The sequence below is a fragment of the Ornithodoros turicata genome, chromosome 3, assembly GCF_037126465.1.
Source record: "Ornithodoros turicata isolate Travis chromosome 3, ASM3712646v1, whole genome shotgun sequence".
In the NCBI taxonomy this organism is placed as follows: domain Eukaryota; kingdom Metazoa; phylum Arthropoda; class Arachnida; order Ixodida; family Argasidae; genus Ornithodoros; species Ornithodoros turicata.
The window spans coordinates 82,380,293-82,397,673 of record NC_088203.1 but is presented as its reverse complement, the minus strand read 5'-3'; the positions used below and the strand labels follow the sequence as shown (position 1 = coordinate 82,397,673).

Here is a 17,381-nt window from a genome sequence, read left to right as displayed (position 1 = left end):
CACAGGGAGTGCGAGTCTTTAAAACTCGTTCAGCTAATAAGTACGCTGTTTTGGGAAGAGAAACTTGACTGTGAAACCATGCCGAACATTACAGTATCGGTATCATACACACCTTTCCGGATGCGGTAGTCCCTTTAATCAACCTATCTATCCTCATACATTTTCGGTACATCGTAGTCCATTCGGGCTGTCTGAGGCTGTTTGTTTCATGTGCTGTTCTGGCGCAACGAAGTATCGCATCGATAAGACGCTTCACGGTAACGCCGGTGCGTCTGATCTTTCACTACGCAATGGTTCTTGGAAGGGTAGAAGACCTAACTCAATCGACAAGAGAAATGACGGAGCAAACACACCCTCGGTACCTCGAAAGTTGTCAGGTCGCATGTACCATTATCGATGGACGCTATATCGAGGAGCTTGAATGACGCATCTAACTTCGCAGTAATTTCAATAATCGGGTGCATTTGTACACTGCGCGTCGATTTGATCCTTCTAAACTTCACCTTGACTTTCGCCCTTCGCGCGCGCACCGCGCACTATAATACGACGCAACTTCTGCGGCCATCAATCCTGGCTGCTTTCCTAGCTTTTTACATAAGCTGCCAGTCTTATCAAATATAATAGCAATATAGGAGCAGCAAGGATTACGGCAATATCCCGGAGACGTATCACGACGTAGTAACAAGAAAGAAAAAAAAAAGTGCCGCCACTCGTCCAGGCAGCGGCCTTCGGAGTCGAGCTTTTGTGCTTTTCACTCTTTCCACTCGTAATCATGCCGCGTTTGTTATATAGGTGTATATATAAATATATATAAAGGCGAGATTCTTGTTCTTGCAGGATACCATTGCTGCCGTTCGTGTAACGCTTTTGTGAATCACCTCCGGCTGGTTTTTCGCCCTCGCCCATTTTATAGTGTCGTTTGATGTCGGATTTTCTGGGAAGGCATTCTATAAAGAAGAGCAAATATGATTCGGACGGATGCAAGCTGCGAGGGGCATTCTCGGAAAAAATGAGCGAGATATACGTCTATGTATGTACCATGTAGAAGTTGCGTTCGGGATATGCGGGAGTATTGCGCAGGGGGATTATAATACGTGAGTGGAGGTCGGGAAGTTCGCAAAGAGTTTCTTTTACGTGGGTTGATGAGGGCTTCTGGGTTATTGCCGTATTTTCTTTCTTTTCTTTTTTGCTCTCTCTCTCTTAAACTGCTAGAGATGCGGCCTATAGGACGTTTTGGGGTAAGTGACGCAAGACAACAAAGAGACGCTTTTTACACAGCGGTGACATGCCTCTACCGCAGAAGCGACTCTTTTACATTGTAGTTTTGTGAGCAAATGCTAAAGGTACACGGTTCTAGTTAGATTGTGGCTAGGAGCTTCAACCGGAGTGTTTGCAACTTCATTGGCACAAGTCCATGTCGGCACAAAATGGTGTTTCGCCTTGTCACGAGCAACTGTCACTGCTTTTATGCGTGATAGTCTTATGTCTGTGCGTGACTGATGATATGCGGTGTTTTGCGTTGCGTAGTAATGCAGGCTACGTACTATGAAAAGCCTTAGTGTGGACCGAAAAAAGCGAAGTGTTGATAAACCAACGGGACTGCATTTATTAATAATGGAAGCTGTTCTACTAGGCTAGTATCGGCAATATTTGGAAAATTAATTACAATTATCTGATGGTGTAACGGACAACAATGAAACTATGAGAAATGTACAATTTCATATTGAAACCGTTTGAGGTCACACCAGAAGACGTTGCTACTTTTTGATAATTTTAATGTGGAGAGCTGTCGCTATACGATATTACGGTGTATAGTACCTTAAACAAAAAAAATAAGAAAAGAAAAAATCCAATATAGGAAGAAAAGCTACATGCGTAGATAACATAACGCCTGCATAACATCGCCATCATGTATTTGTTGTTGCTTTTGCATACAGACGCCCAAGTGCGTACTAATACGTAGTGAACTTACCGTGTCACGGCTGCGAAGTATGCAGCAAAAATTTATCACAAGTCGGAACGATATACATATCCTGTTGGACGTGTTGGAATACACTGGACTCGTTGTGTGATGCTTCCGTGTGATTTTGCGGTATCCTCTACGTGAACGGCTTTCGAGCGAAGCCGGCACGTGACCAGTGTGTTACCAACTTCACTTTCACCGAATTCTCGGACACTTTGACGTTGAAAATGTAACGGTCTGAAAAAAAAAAAAGAAAAGAAAAAACTATCCATCACTAGGCAAGGTTACATGAAACTGTTTCCAAGTTTTAGAAAAAGAGAGGAATCGAATGCCGATAACAAAGGACGGTCCTCGATCCTGTTGGCCGGCTGCGTTATTAGCGCCCAATTTGGGTACCATTATTACTGTCCCCTCCGCCCACCTCCTCAAGGTCAAGCGCTCCTGATGGTGGCTTGACGGGAGGGATTTGAGAACTGCGTGGTTTTGTGTGCACGCTCTCTCTAGTTCCCTTCCACTCAGCCCCGGAAATTCCGTACGATCTGAATCAAGGGCACCGTTCGCCAGAAAGGCCGCCGGATTGTGTGTCATTCAGCCGCGCGCATGAAGCCGGGGATTGTGTTTCTTTCTTAATGGTTTCTCTATATCGCATTCTCAGGATTGCGATATCTCTGGGCCGTGTTCTCGGGAGTGTGATGGGCTTGGTTCCGGCACTCTTCGTAGTAGGCTGTCATTGGCGTGAGCATTGCAATCGCGGGATGTTCCAGAGGGGATGGCAGCGCTCTTACACGTGGGACAATGGGGAAGATGTCACTTGACAACGCTAATCATTGAGGTTCATCGAGGAAGTGAGCTGCAATCGAAAATTAGTATAGAACGAATGTGTATTTGCGTGATACCAATGTTGATATATACCGTTGCAGGTGTATCTGTGTCCGCATCCTGTGCAGAATGTACTTTTCGCAGATACAGTCATTGTGCCACGCCAGCCTTCATAAACATGTCACAATAATACTAACAGCAATATTGCGTTTTTGATGCAAGAATGTGAATCCGGTTCTAACACGAAGTCTAGAGTGAGCAGTTTCAATCTTGTAGTGTTCCCTCTTCCGTGTGTTCTTATTCTTCTTAGGAATTCGATACATTCCACTGTTGTAAGGGTTATGTTGTTTTATTAACGTTGTACTACGTGGACACCGTGACTTTGACTTCCTACCGTTTCTTTTCGCTCCACATAGAAACGTGTCGCCATAGGATATTACACGGTTTCCCAAGGCAGCGAAGGCTCCAAAGGCCGGGTTCTTGGTTCAAGGGCGGGGTATCCCGTAATCCCACAGTTCAAAACCTAAAAATCGACCCATCGCCTATAGAACGCTCGTGGGACTAACCTAGGTCTCACTACGCTCGCTATATATAGGTCTCGCCTTAGCCGTAAACTAACTAACGTCGCTTCATTTTGTGTTGTTCCTGTCCGTCGTTAAAACGCGCAGTTCGTTTGCTACAACGACCTCAACGGACATCGAAAACACGCGAAAAGCTGATACGTTGCTCAGTGATATCCTCTATTAAAACCCTGCCATTCTCAGACGTCGCACATATAAGCTTCGATATTGCAGTTTGGCATAGTGGTATTGTGGATTTTGAGGTCTGGGATTCTGAACGCCGAGATGTCGCGGCGTACCCGTTCAGGGTACATCAAAGGTGTGGCTCGCCACACTTGCAGATGGTCATTATTTTCTTCCAGCTCACTCTGATTTACACTTAAGTGATGAAAGGACGATGAATCAACATTTCTGTTGCACCCCCTTTAAGAGAAAAAAACTCTATCCTTCAAATTGGCACAAGCCAATCCGACTCTCCTTTAATCGTGCACAGCACCGCTTCACGTTCACAGAACGGAAGCATCTCGAATTCGGAAAGCGAAAGCAGCACAAAGAGAAGAAAAATACACCGCCCGTACAGTGGCCGCTTCAGCCGACAGATTGTACTCGAAGATATGCCTTACTCGACCCAAAGGGCGCGCCACTGATCCCCGCCCACGGCGCCCCGATGTGGCCATTTCCGGAAACTCACCGGGGCTCGGAAGTTGGTGGTGTCCAATTTTCGAACCGCCATCGGGTTGGAATTGTTCTTCGGCGTAGAGTTGATGGTGTATTACAGGCGCTATGGTGTATATTGTGTGCGTCCTTGATTTTGTGAGGCTCTGTACAGTCCTTGAAAATGCTGTGAGCATCTGCGTGAGACTGCTCTATAGTGGAGTAGGGGGGATTCATTGTTGCCCATGGGTGCGTAAGAGTTGGTGAATGATTTTCTCAGAAAATGTCCGTCTTTTGAGTGATGGAGGTTCCTAATGAGAGGCAGGTCGCCTTACAGCTGGCCTTCTGTATCGATGCTTGTGTTTGCATACGTTATTACCTCATAATATTTATTTATTATTATTATTATTACTGGCTCGATGGGGCAGGTGGTGATGCTGACGTCTCGGTGGAAAAAGGAAAAGAGAGAGAGGGAGATTTAAAAAAAAAGCGAGAGACAAGGCTATGCAAGCAAATATGCAATCAATGTTGGCACATTTCGACTCGGTTTACATGAAGAGCTGGTTAAATGGCAGTTTGGTCTTCCAACTTCAAGTTAACCCATTTTAGCCCACACATTTTGAATGTGTGGGCTAAAATTTTGAACTTTGCTATGCCATGCTTTCGAAAACAGGCCACTACAAGAAAAAAAGAAGACCTCAAGAGAAGGGTGAAACAAAACAAGAAACGGAATAAAAACGATATATTGACAACATAAAACAACAAGAAATATATTATGACGATGCTATGAGGAACGTACAATATCTACATCCCAGTCTCAGATATTTCAATTTAAGCAACCTTGGCAGGCTACCCAACTACCAGATTAGACGCGTTTGTTGCCACTCTAGCATCAACGCAGGAAACATTTTTTCGTCCTTCCATGTTTCATTCCGTACCTCTCGGTGTGTGGACATTAGTCTTCGATCGAATCAGCGCGTCTAAGAGATTTCACAGCAAACGAATGGGAATTTTCACCTCGCGGAGTATAAAAATGTGAGCGGTCTAAATTGATGGGGGGCTGATTTGGGCCGCAGCGGTGTCATTCCACGGGGTGAATGATGTGGCCCACGTACGTAAGAGACGACGACGTCGTCGTCGTCCTCGTTATTCATTAGCGGTCGCCGTTTCATTAAGAGCAACTCCTCCCCGTTTGAACTTGCGGCGATGTTTCCGTGCATTGAAGTGGCGGGCGAACGTGCTCTTTCATAAGTGGCAGCCTTTATGTCCATGCAAGGGACGTGTCGGCAGCGTACCTTGCTCTTGAGCGCTTCGCTGCGCGTGATTAAATACGTATAGACAAATTTCGTTTTATATGAACTTGGAATGACTTCAGTTTTATTAAAAAAGTAATTTCTTTCCGATATTGCAGGACGCCACGCGATGTTCATCGCGGGGACAGCCTCAGGATGTCCTGGAGGTAGTATGATCAGTCGATCATTCTAGGACGTTTGTGGATATTTCTGTGACATCTAGAATATATCCCTGGGACATCCAGCATGGATGTGGACGTTGGGATCAGTCCGGGATGTCCTGAGGACGGTGATGGTTTACTCGGTTTATGTTGCGGTGTCGTGGATAGTCATAATAATATTGAGCTCCTAGGTTCGCACACGCGTATAGACTTCGGAATAGCGACATAACTGCAGGCATGAAGGCTAGCTGTGATACCCTCAACTCGATAAAGAGATTATCGTGCAATCATATGGTGTGCATTGCTGCATTTCATGCAGATGTACCGTGAGCGTGATATATGAGTCTACTTTCCAGTTTAAACAATGTAAAGCGATCAGCATGTGCTATTGTGCCATTGCCCCGTTCTTATTTCCACAGAGTATTTTCGTTTGCGTCGATATTTCTTTTTTCTTCCGATTGTGAGCAAGGAGTCCCGGACGATCAAAATTTTCAGGTAAATTCGATCTTAAGAACATCTAAAAACGCATTTTGCTTGGGATAAATGCTGCTACTTATTAGTACTATATAGCAACACATTTCTTCCCTTCGCATCTTTTTCTTTTTGTTATCAGCAAGCGAAGAATCCTTTTTTTAGGTAACGGTTCATTTGATAACTCTTCTCATAGATAACATATTTTATTTCGTCTTCCAATCTTATGTACCGATGGCTTACTTTGCGATGGCTGTTTGTTTAATAACCCACGTGCTCACAATTTGGCGAGTAACTTTACCATTTAATCGCATAGCACGGTATAGATACACGGGCATTCGTGTATCTGTACCATTGTCTATTCTTTCCAATTTCCAAGCGGTGCTGTTCCGGAAAGATCTTTTCCTGATCTTTCCAATTTAATTATTCCAGGTGTAGCCCACCCGTCTCAAAACAAATTATTCCTGGACGTTGGAGGCTTATGTGTTTGTATCGTTCATAGATGGAGCTCGCCTCGACTAATACTCGTTGCTTACCGTCAACTCATTGTTCTTACTTCTAAGGTTTTACTGTAGCAATGTGGGACACGCGTGTCGTTTGTTGACCGAGATTTACTTTTGAAAATTACCGTAACACATTCAGCGTACGCTCTCATGACTGTGACGTCACAGTTTTCGTTCCAATCACGCTCTTATAGAAAATCAACGATTGAAAGTTGCCAGCAACAAGTATACCGTACTACCAGCTTCGCCCGTTGAGTGCGGTGGCGAAACTACATCACATGCGCATAACACTGGGTCTAACGAGGCGACGTCTTCGGCGGGCGCGCCGCGTGGAAGCCAGAATCGGGGGGGGGGGGGGAAGTCACGTGTGATATGTTGCAAGTTATTTATAAGCAATACGCTCTGAACTGACACCAAACATGTAAGCTGCTTCTTCGTTGCTCCCAGTACCTTTTATTCACCAGGTCTAGATACGAGCCTAACGCATCGCACCTTTTCCCCCGAATACTTTGTAGGTTACTCAGCAAAGTTTCCGCCATCTCGCCTCCTGCCCGTATAGCGGTCGGCCTCGCATGCCCTGAGGGCAACATTGCCTCGGGGCTTTGCGGTTCTCTTAATATCAAAGTATTCCCCCTCAACATTATGGGGCGGGAGTTCACATAGAGGGCGACCTAACCAGCGGGAAACTCCTACTAAAAGGGCGTCCAGGGAGTGGGGTTCACATTCTCTCTCTCTCTCTCTTTTTTTTACATGCGTCATTCTCACCTTGTTAGGATGATTAATGAATGAGAGCATAACGGCGCGTCGCTGATAAAAAGGAATGATTTTGAGGACGCCGCCCAAGTATGATTTAGCGGTCTTGCCATCGAAAGCCGAATAGTAAAAGTAACGAAGACGTGGGATAAAAGAATGTTTCGTTGGTAGTAGAAAACGGCAAGAAGAGTGTGCTACGACTTGTTGCACGTGTTTAACGCGATGATGACGACGATGATGATGATGGTGAAAACAAGAAAACCATGGATTCGAAGGCCGTGACAGTTTAAAGCGATTGAATTCAACAGCATAGCTACGGAAAGCATAAGGGAGAAGCAGCGGTGCTACACTGCTTCTCCTTTTCGCGCACCAAGTCGCAGGCAGTGAAATGGGATGTCCTACTCATATGAGGAACAAACAGCAACTATGCAAATTCAAATGAAATACAAAGATGAAGTTAATGAGGATCATTAAAATGCACAAAGTTTTCTAGATCAAGCGCGACAGAGTTCAACCGTGCAGTCGGTGATGCATATATTTACCATTCGCAGCATGTTCTGACTTCGTATCTTCGATGTTTCGTTATTGATTGACCGACGAAAAAAAATACTGAGATGTGAGTCTATTTCAAGACACGTAAATATCGCTTGTTCCAGTCGCATATATCACATGTATCGCATGTCTCCACTATACTCATTATCTTGTCCCTTCCTTCCAGGGCAAGCCCACAGAATTCAGCAGGGACTTCAAAGTGGTGAGTACCAATCAAGAAACAGTGTCAGATACGCGGTACCTGTCGCACTTTACTATTTTTGTGACACCACGTATTTCACACATCCCTATTCGTTTTTATTAGGAACGCGGGGAGTTTTTCACCGCGTTCCTGTCATCCCTTGTCATACGGGAACGGCTAACCCCGGTTAGGGCAACCGCGGTTCGCCGCGGTCAGACGGCCGACCGAACGGAGGGCACGGCACTATAACCGCGGTTCTAGGAGACTGAGCTCGCGTCAACTTCGGTTTCACGAGGTAACCACGGTTTCGCGATTCCAATTTCCCGACATCAATACGCGTGTAATTACATTTCCCAAAATAATCATGCGCGTACTGTGTATTTAATTATTGTTAAGCTTTTTTTATTACCATTGTGCCCTTTTCTTTTCACGATAGTACAGCGTTATCCCAATATAACTGTCCTTGTACACAAAATCACGTGGTCACTGCTAACATGTCCCGGACTGCTGTGTGACAACAACGAACCGTTGTTGTCACACGGCAGTCGGGTCAGTAAGTCGAGTTTCGCGGACCGCGAAAATTATAACCCCCTACATAACAGCGGCGGAGAGAACTGTTGGGCGTGTATGATAGGGAATGACAGAACATCAACCCTGGAGGGGCAAGGTTCTTGTTTCCCTGTCGCATTCGCGGGAACGTTCGTAAAGTTTGAAAGAAAACTATATAAGAGCCAAGGTGGAAGAATTGTTCGCCGATGTAGAGTCTCCGTAGCTCGACGGGGACACTGATTTACAGACGACATTAGAGGGTATGTCTCTCCTTTATTGTCCTATGGAAAGACAATCAAAATGATTGATCACTGCGGAGGAGGCTTTTGTTTTCGGCAACCAATACTTTTCAAGGAGGTCATTCATCGACTCCTTGCTCCTAGGAGCAAAGAGTTCCCATCAGTTAGTTACACCTGTGCATGTGTATGGCACCTACATATAACGAACGAACGAACGAACGAAGCGACGAACGAACATGTACACTGTCATGGATGTTCAGTAACCTGCCGCAGTGTTCAGTAGTTCCTCTGTGGTTTTTGCCTGATTTGCTGTTTTGGAAACCCTTTAGGATTTGTAGATGGGTAGAAATCCAGCGAACCGGTAGAATGTAGGAAGGGAGTTGCCTCAGGACAGAAGCCGCCGATATTTCGAACAGAGACTGTTCTTCTTCTGGGAGAAGTTCCCCCAGACGTGTCCCCAGAAGAAGAACAGTCTCTGTTCGAAATATCGGCGGCTTCTGTCCTGAGGCAACTCCCTTCCTTTAGGATTTGTGTTTGGAAACACGTTAGCTGAATTGCGTTATTTATGTATTCAAATCTCATTTAGCGGGAGCACGCGCGTTTCCAGTTGCACATTATTTGGTACATATGCAGTCTCACAGCAGATCGAAGTGGGTGCATTGTTTGTTACCTTAGCAGGAAGAACTTGGGGGAAAATAGAAGGCACATGCTCAACGGTGAACTTGCCGTATGAAGCTGCTTTCCCCCCCCCCCCCCCCTTCGTCATATTCGGTTATAGCGAGTCTCGTACATGTTTGTCGACCTCACTTACTCACTCTGGCTGGACATTTGCTCGATGTGCATAGTACTTTGCAGGTATTTATATTATCCCGCTAAAAGAGCCCTATCGCTGTTTCCACGAAGTCTTCGATATATATTCAAGTGTGCGGTGCTACACCGATGCACCTTCTTCGCTACTATCTTACTAACGCCCACTGAGCTCTCGAAGCGCCTGTCTCCGATGTCTGGAGAAAACACGAAGATCTGACACCATGGTTTGCAACTGAGATTATGCCAATATGGGCACAAGGGTGTTCTACATCCACCATTTTTGTAACTGCCCTCAAGCGGTCGCTTATGGCCAAACTAACGTCCGAGTTGTCCAATTGTAAGGGCATACCAATTGTCCTGGTCACAGGACACGTCGTTTTGAGATCGTGTGACTTTGTGTCCAGTTTTAGCGATTGCCGCCGTATTCCCGTCAACATAAAACCCGAAGATGGGTATATTTTGCCAGCGTAAATTATACGACGCTGCTTACTCGGCATTTGTAGCATGTTCCGAGTGCATCTCCCCACTTTAGCCCATTAGCCCCACTATCGTTTGTGTGGTCAGCAGTACGAGGCTTCATTTGTAGATCTACGTGTTTTACTGCAAGGATATCGGATAAAACCGTGCAAAACACCGCACGGAAGCAGCAATCGCTTTCTTGACGGGCCATTTGAATGCTAATCAACTGCGCAGCCATGTTTATGGTCACGTGTGCGTTGACGTTTGCAATGACGTATAACCGGGACCTGTGCTTCCAAAATGCATTGCGTTCGCCTGGCACGCTTTCGTCTATGGACCGATGTGTGGTACGTATGGGGCACCACTGTGAATAGAGGGCAGTTCTACACGTATTATCTGTGACGACATAGCTGGGACCTATCGCGCGCTCAAAACTATGTATTCTTACTGAATACTTGAATTACTTGTTGACTATGTATATTATCTTTATTGCAAGCAGGTAAAAAGCGCTGCGTCTGCAGCGCAAAAAGATGCCTGCCTGCTGATCCCGTGTTTGTTGTACACTTCCAGTTAATATAACAGGGCTCCGCGCTGTCGCGTTTTACGACACGTAAATATGTTTTGTAATTTTAATGTGTTCTAATGTAATTTTAACTTTAAAAAAATGTGTTCTTTCTATTCCAGACGTTCAGAATCCCAAATCGACATAGCCTACAAATACGCGGTTGAACTGTAGTTAACAAACTTAAACTAACCGTGGTTTCACTAGAGCACTATATAGGTCTCTCATGACCGTAAACTAACCATCGTCGCCATGTTTTGCGTTGCTCTCTATAGCGCGTCCGCCCTGCTCAGTCTAACCGTCGCTAACTAACTTTCATTTCATTCGCTAAAACGACTTCGATGCACATCGAAAACACACGAAGCTGGCACGCTGCTCAGTGATAGCCTACTTTGAAACATGGTCATTCGCAGTGGACCTCGCTTTGATTGTGCGATTTGTGATTACGGTATTGTTGACTTTGCTATCTGGGATTTTGAACACTGGGATATCGCGGCACATACCCCGTGCAGAAGTTGCGACCCCGTGTCTCACAATGTGTTTTCACGAAACGTTCTTTTTCTGTGTGACGCGCAAGTATCACGAAATTAATTTCTATAGTTCTGAGAATTAGGATGTCGCCATGTGCGCAGTATGCCACGCGTCTGGCAACACTGGCTTTCGAAGCTCTCTTTCCGTCTCCTCGCTACAGCTGCGCCCACCAGAGCTCGCGGTGACGTCACCTTCTTTCGGAGAATCCGAAACTAATAAGTTTTGCGGAGTTCTTTACAACATTCCTGGTAGCGCGCGTATAATATTCACTCATCGCATTCATAGATTTCCTACCGAATCAGTGAGCGAGGTTTTTATATAATACACCGTATAATGATATAATATGGTTATGATGATAATGATACAATACGAAATAAAATAAATATAATTGGTAAAGCCCTTATAGGAGTAGCACGAAAAGGACACGTAGGACATATATGCTTAGAGAAAACCTATACCTAATGGTGCATTTATACCAGCGACATTGCCGAGCGGGTTAAGGCGTTCCGCTCGTTGGTGAAGACTGGGAGATGGTGGGTTCGAATCCCACTACCGGCTATGCTGTGTGAGGTTTTCTCTGGGTTTTCCGAAGACTTTCCAGACGAATGTCGGCACAGTTGCTCCTGAAGTCGACGCATACTGACCCCCCCTGTCCCCCCACTCCTTCCTGCTGTCCTCTCTCCGCCTGTCCACACCCGTACGCTTCTCATAGCCACAGTTGCTTCGCGGCGCCAACACGGAATAAAAAAAATCATGGTGCATTTACACCATATTGTAGGGCGTTTATAATATACCACCGTGTATCTACGCCGGAAATCATTATCCCCTTCCCGTCGCGCAATATACGGTGTAGCTGAGCAAAGAAATTTCCCGGAGTCATTTAAAGTCCTCGCGAGTGGCAGTGCCATTTCCTGAAATCATTACGCGCGGAGTGATCACCTACTCCCAGACGATTAGACGAGCTCCATCGAACATTCTTTATATTGGACGCGCTTCAGATATATTCTGTAAAGTATCTCACCCCGTCCTGGAAGAGAAACAGAGAGAGAGAGGGAAGAAAAAAAAAAGAGAGAAGGCAGGTTCGGTTGGTTGACTTTGAGGCGACAACCTGTGAGCAATTCTTTCATAAGAACATTTCCGTCATGTTGCTTTACTTGAGCGAATGCGAATCGGGAACCATTACACTGCGCAAGGTTCCTCCTTCCGTTTTTGTGCTCCCAGGCTGTTCCTTTTATTTGTACCTATCCCGACGTGTGCGTGTTCGATCATACGAGGTTAATGTTGTTTAATGATGCTAAAAGACAGGGTCATTTACACGCGGTCATGGCAACGTACGTGAATTGGTATGTTGGGACAATCTACATATCCCATACTTCGCACCGTCCACTACACTTCAACATAGTGGAACTGTGGACACTGTGGATTGTGGACACGTAGAACGGGTTGGTAATAAACACCGACCGATTACGAGAGCTGGTGATTAGGGCGACGAAATGCTCGTCAGGACTGCTATGGATGGGCGACATTGCTTTCGAGTCTCGCCTTACGAAGTTCATCCCACACACCACATCATCATCCCATTTATGTGTGTGTGTGTCATTGTCATTGAATCGCCCACTTCATCATCGTCATCCAATTTATATATATGTGTGTGTGTCATGTTCTCTAACACATATTTTACTAGCATATTTCTGCTTAAGGTTCTGTGCAGCGTTGTGCAATATTATTCGTATTTCGAAAGTCATTTAGTTTCGTAATTTGGAATTATACCGCGTCAGTTTTTGGCATCAGACTTATCACGATATCTATCGGGTGGTGATTGCTACGAATTTTATAATGGATCCCCTGCATAATGGCCACTCAAAGCTGCGCAGACAGCGACTGATAGTATTCGCCTCAGCGATTGCTGTTTGATATCGAATTGCGTCTGATGAATCAACGTAGCGGTAAGAGAGCGAATGAAAAAAAAAAAAAAAAAAGACGCATGCATGAAATAGACGATAGTGGCAAGTACACTCGACAACAATGGCGATGCATGTCGTCTGAATATTGACGAGATAACGATAAGTATGTCAAGTATTGACGGCGCCGACGACCGTTAACTGCCTGTATTATCACTCAAAGATCGTGTACAAATCCCACATCCTTTCATTTGCTTGCTGACTGGAATTTCCCTATACCCTCGTCAGAGCACAATGTGTTGCTAGGAAGAAGCGAAATCGCCGCCGTAGTTGTTGACGGTCTGATGTGTACGTGCTGCGTGAATAAACTTGCTTAGTGATTTACCGTAAGTTCCTTTAGCCACCTTGGCTGATATTTATGATATTGACTCAATTAAGAATTGCCGAGGTCACAGTGTTTGAAGCTACAGTATTGCCACAACACATGTGCGAGCTGATTGACCAACTAATTAATACATGAAAAACAGAAACAGGAGGATTAGATTACATAAAAATGAAATGAGAGAGAGCGACATCTCGCCCACTCGATGCTCGTTTTTAATAATGGCGCCGTCATTGTTGTTGTGCCGACACGGCGCCCGGTCGATTGACGTTTATGGATATCAGACTCAAATGTCACTTCGATAAATGTCTCGATAAAAGAGCCCCGCCTGTCAACTGCCATACGAACCGTAATAAAATAAGAACCATAAAGTCGACAACGGCCAAGTAGATCACGCCTAAAGTTCCCCGGCGTAAGACGCCCGGTAGAGTGCGGCGTGACGATAACATGTGTAGCTCAATCACAATACAGTGAGTATTTCGAAGGAACGTTTCCACCTGGCGGCAGAGCGCAAAATGTCTCCAATGTCTTCACGGAAAAGCAATAAGAAACAATTGAGGTAAAAGTCCTTTCACGTCTTGGTCGAGGCTCGAATCTGGAATGCGCTGGACGTGGTGCTTTCACGATTCTTTTTCTCCATAGAACACTTCGAGAAGGAGCACTTTTAGTCCTTTTGTGGATGATTTTTTAAAAAATATATTGAATGTTAGCGCCGCGAAGCAACTATGTCTATATGAGCGACGTACAGATGTGGACAGATGGACAGAGGACAGCAGGAAGGGGTGGGAGACATGGGGTTCAGTATGCGTCCTGGGCCGACTTGATGGGGAACTCTGCCGACATTCACCTGGAAAGACGTCGGAAAAACCAGGGAAAACCTCAGACAGCACAGCGGCTGGTAGCGTTCGAACCCACCACCTCCCAGTCTTCAGCACGTCCTTGGCTACCACCAACGAGTGGAGACGCCTTAGCCCGCTCGACTCTGGTGTTTGGGGATGAGATTCATTCCCGCAACTTTTCGAGACCAAACGCACGGAAATTTAGGCTAAGTTTAGGAGCTATGTGGAGTACCGAGGACTAGATTGGTCGTCAGGGGACTAACATATAAAGTAATTGCAGGCCTTGGGGACTAGAAGAATTGCTCCCAATTCACTAACTTTTTTTTTCTTTTTCTTCTCCTAAGAGCGGTGCAAGAACGGAAGAACAGTCGGTCTTCATTTTATTTTATTTTCCCTCTCCCATTCCCGTGTGTCTTGTTGGTGTGTCCCGTTTTTTCGTGTTTCCCTTTCTCTTCTTGTATTATTTCCTCTCACTCTGTGGCAACTTGCCGCCCGTCTCGGCAGGCCAGACCGCCCTCTCTTTCTTATTTTCTTTTTCTTCCTTTCGATAAACGATACCCCCCATTCCTTCAATGACATTCTTCTTCTTGCAATCAGGTAACAAATGCCTATCATAATCGGTCCAAATATGGAATACTTTGCTTTATTTACTTACTAATTTGTTGCTAATCTACTTACTCTATTTTACTAATTTATTAACTAACTAACTATGGAATACTAGAACGTCCATAAACAGCAACTGTGACGTCATTCGTAATCAATACTATGACGGAATGAAATGCCCTACTTCGTCGCGTATTTATGTCCCCACTGTGTCGGAACTGGGGTCCTGCAAGCTGAAACATCTACCGTTCTCGTCCTCGTGCAGACTCCGTGGTCAGGCAAGCATGCCTCAAGAAGGGCCTCCACAGGCGAACTCTTTTGTTCTTCAAACGTGCGTCTTTTATAGGTATAAATAATACTCGTTGTTTTCGAAGTCTGTCTCGCCGTAGGGATCCGATGCTCCGCTTCACTGATCCAGGCAATTATTATTGATTGTCAAAAGCACTCCTCATGCCGTGTGATAATTGCTGACGGGTAGGATCCTGACAATGTACAATACTTCACGGAATGAGGACGGGACGATTTCTCATGATGTCACTCCGTGCGGTGGAGTCTTTGACGTCACGCGTCGTATCCTCTCCTTTACGGGACCCGTTTTTGTTCCATATGTAGTAGGCGTATGTCGGGATCCAGTATCCAATCAATAACTGTAAAGGTCGTCCGAGGCAGAGCAATAGCGGAGAGGGTGTCCCTTTAAGACTAATCGAATGGTATAGTTTTTTTTCCTACGACAGAGTGTACAACTACCAAATAAAAAGTATGTAATCTGATGACGATAAGAGTAACAAGAAAAATAATATAGAAAGGGGGAAACGTAATCTCAACTGTATAGTTTCGTATTCCCGAAAGTTACGCTTACTTTCATAGTTGACAAATTGTATTCATCGGGGCAGAATTTGCCACGGTGTAACCAGGTGGCCATAGTAAACCTTACCAGGAAAGTACCTGTGGGCGCTACCAGAGCTGGAGGCCCGTGGGCCGCTCTGCACATCAAGGGACGATGTTTTCCCCTGTTAATGTCCAATATCTTCACTGGCACTGAAGATGTCCCTCTGCACACGACCAGGCGATCGCTTTCCACCCCACCTAGTAAAGTCAAGCGTAACTCGAGTTCTCTGATAACTGTGAGCCGCCACGATATTTTTGTTCCGGTCTGACCCCTGGATGGTCGTGGAAGTGCACAGCAGGGACGTACGATATGCATCCTATTCTACCGTCCAAGTGAGGTTACGCCCCATTTCGTCCAAACGTTTATTTCGTCCAAGTACTCACAACGTCCAAATATTTAATTCGTCCGAAAAAAATCGGACGTACTGAACACTTGGACGAAATGAACAGGCGGGGAGAAACTTGCCCAACGCGTCCAATACCCGTACCGTCCAATAGCCCATTTCGTCCAAATGGGGGAATTCCCAAAATCTTTCGGCAGGCGACTGCCTGGCTGCATTCATGAAAGCACAGGCCATTTTGACACTGGGTGAATGGCAGGTGACTGTATTCATGAAAGCAAATGGATTACCGATCAAACGGGGAATCAGAGAAAACACAAACCCGTTCACAGGACCGCTGACCTACAGTGACCGTCCAGTTAACTATGTGTTGTTTCCCAATGTCAGTGATCTTTCTTGGAAACATCTAGGGATCTGAAAGGAAACTTGCGGTCCTTTGCCTTTACGTAGACTACTTCGAGCGGCAGTGGCTTACCAACGTTCATCTCTGGAATTAGTTTGCGGATGAGGACGATCTCCGCACAAACAATCACGCCGAAGGGTGGCATAATTCGCTGCGCATGAAATTCAAGAGCCAACCCCACATGACGTTACGGACGGCATAAGGCCCAAGTGACCAAAACGTCCACATGTTCATAAGACCCGAAAAAAAAAAATTGGGCCTTTTGCGCATTTGGGTCAAATGAGCAGGACAGGATAAGGTGTCCAGAAGGCCCTAACGCCCAGAAGGCCCCAATGGTCATATGGCCCGAAAACCAGAAAGGAAGACTCAGTGTATTTTTTCGACCGTATTTTTCAGTGTATAAGCGCCGTTATACATTGAAAGAAGTTCTCTGAAGAAGTCCTGCGCGTCATCTAATGTCATCATATGCGCGTCATCATCCTGCGCAGGACTTCTTCACATAACTTTTTTTATATAGAACGGAGCTTGTACACAGAAAAATGCGGTACTTTTATCAGTGCGAGTTATATGCGAGAAATATTTTTCTGTAAAATCGCTTTTCAGGTGTGACTGCGCAGGAATTCCACACTTTGCCGAGAATCGCTACGGCTTGGTATTTTGCTCGGGACTGAGATTTATTATGTTCATCAAGCAGTGCCCATTTTGGACAATTGCACTCGGTCACTCAGTGGAATATGCTCCTTTTGCAGCGCGCATCACACGTGAACACAAACAATGCGCTTCTTCCGTTTTGTGAAATGTAGTCTCCAAAGAGTTCAGTTACAGAATCAATTCGAAGGTGTCCGCCTATTTGATAGAGCGCCATTTGGTCGAACGGCCCCGAAAAAATGTCCCCGGAAAATTTGGTGACGGAACAAATGGTCTCGAAAAAAATTACACCGATGGGTTAGAGCGGAAAAAACGGT

At 45.4% G+C, this 17,381-nt stretch overlaps 1 protein-coding gene across 5 annotated transcripts in view; it reads left to right on the top strand.

The window, feature by feature from the left end:
- The window catches only part of LOC135388696 (AT-rich interactive domain-containing protein 3C-like), a 153,490-nt gene that overhangs the window by 72,504 nt on the left and 63,605 nt on the right, over positions 1-17,381 (top strand). For all 5 annotated transcript variants that reach the window (XM_064618415.1, XM_064618417.1, XM_064618416.1 and 2 more), the window contains one exon: positions 7,895-7,930. In XM_064618415.1, coding sequence (XP_064474485.1) covers positions 7,895-7,930 — 36 coding nt within the window. The remainder of the gene's footprint in view (positions 1-7,894; positions 7,931-17,381) is intronic.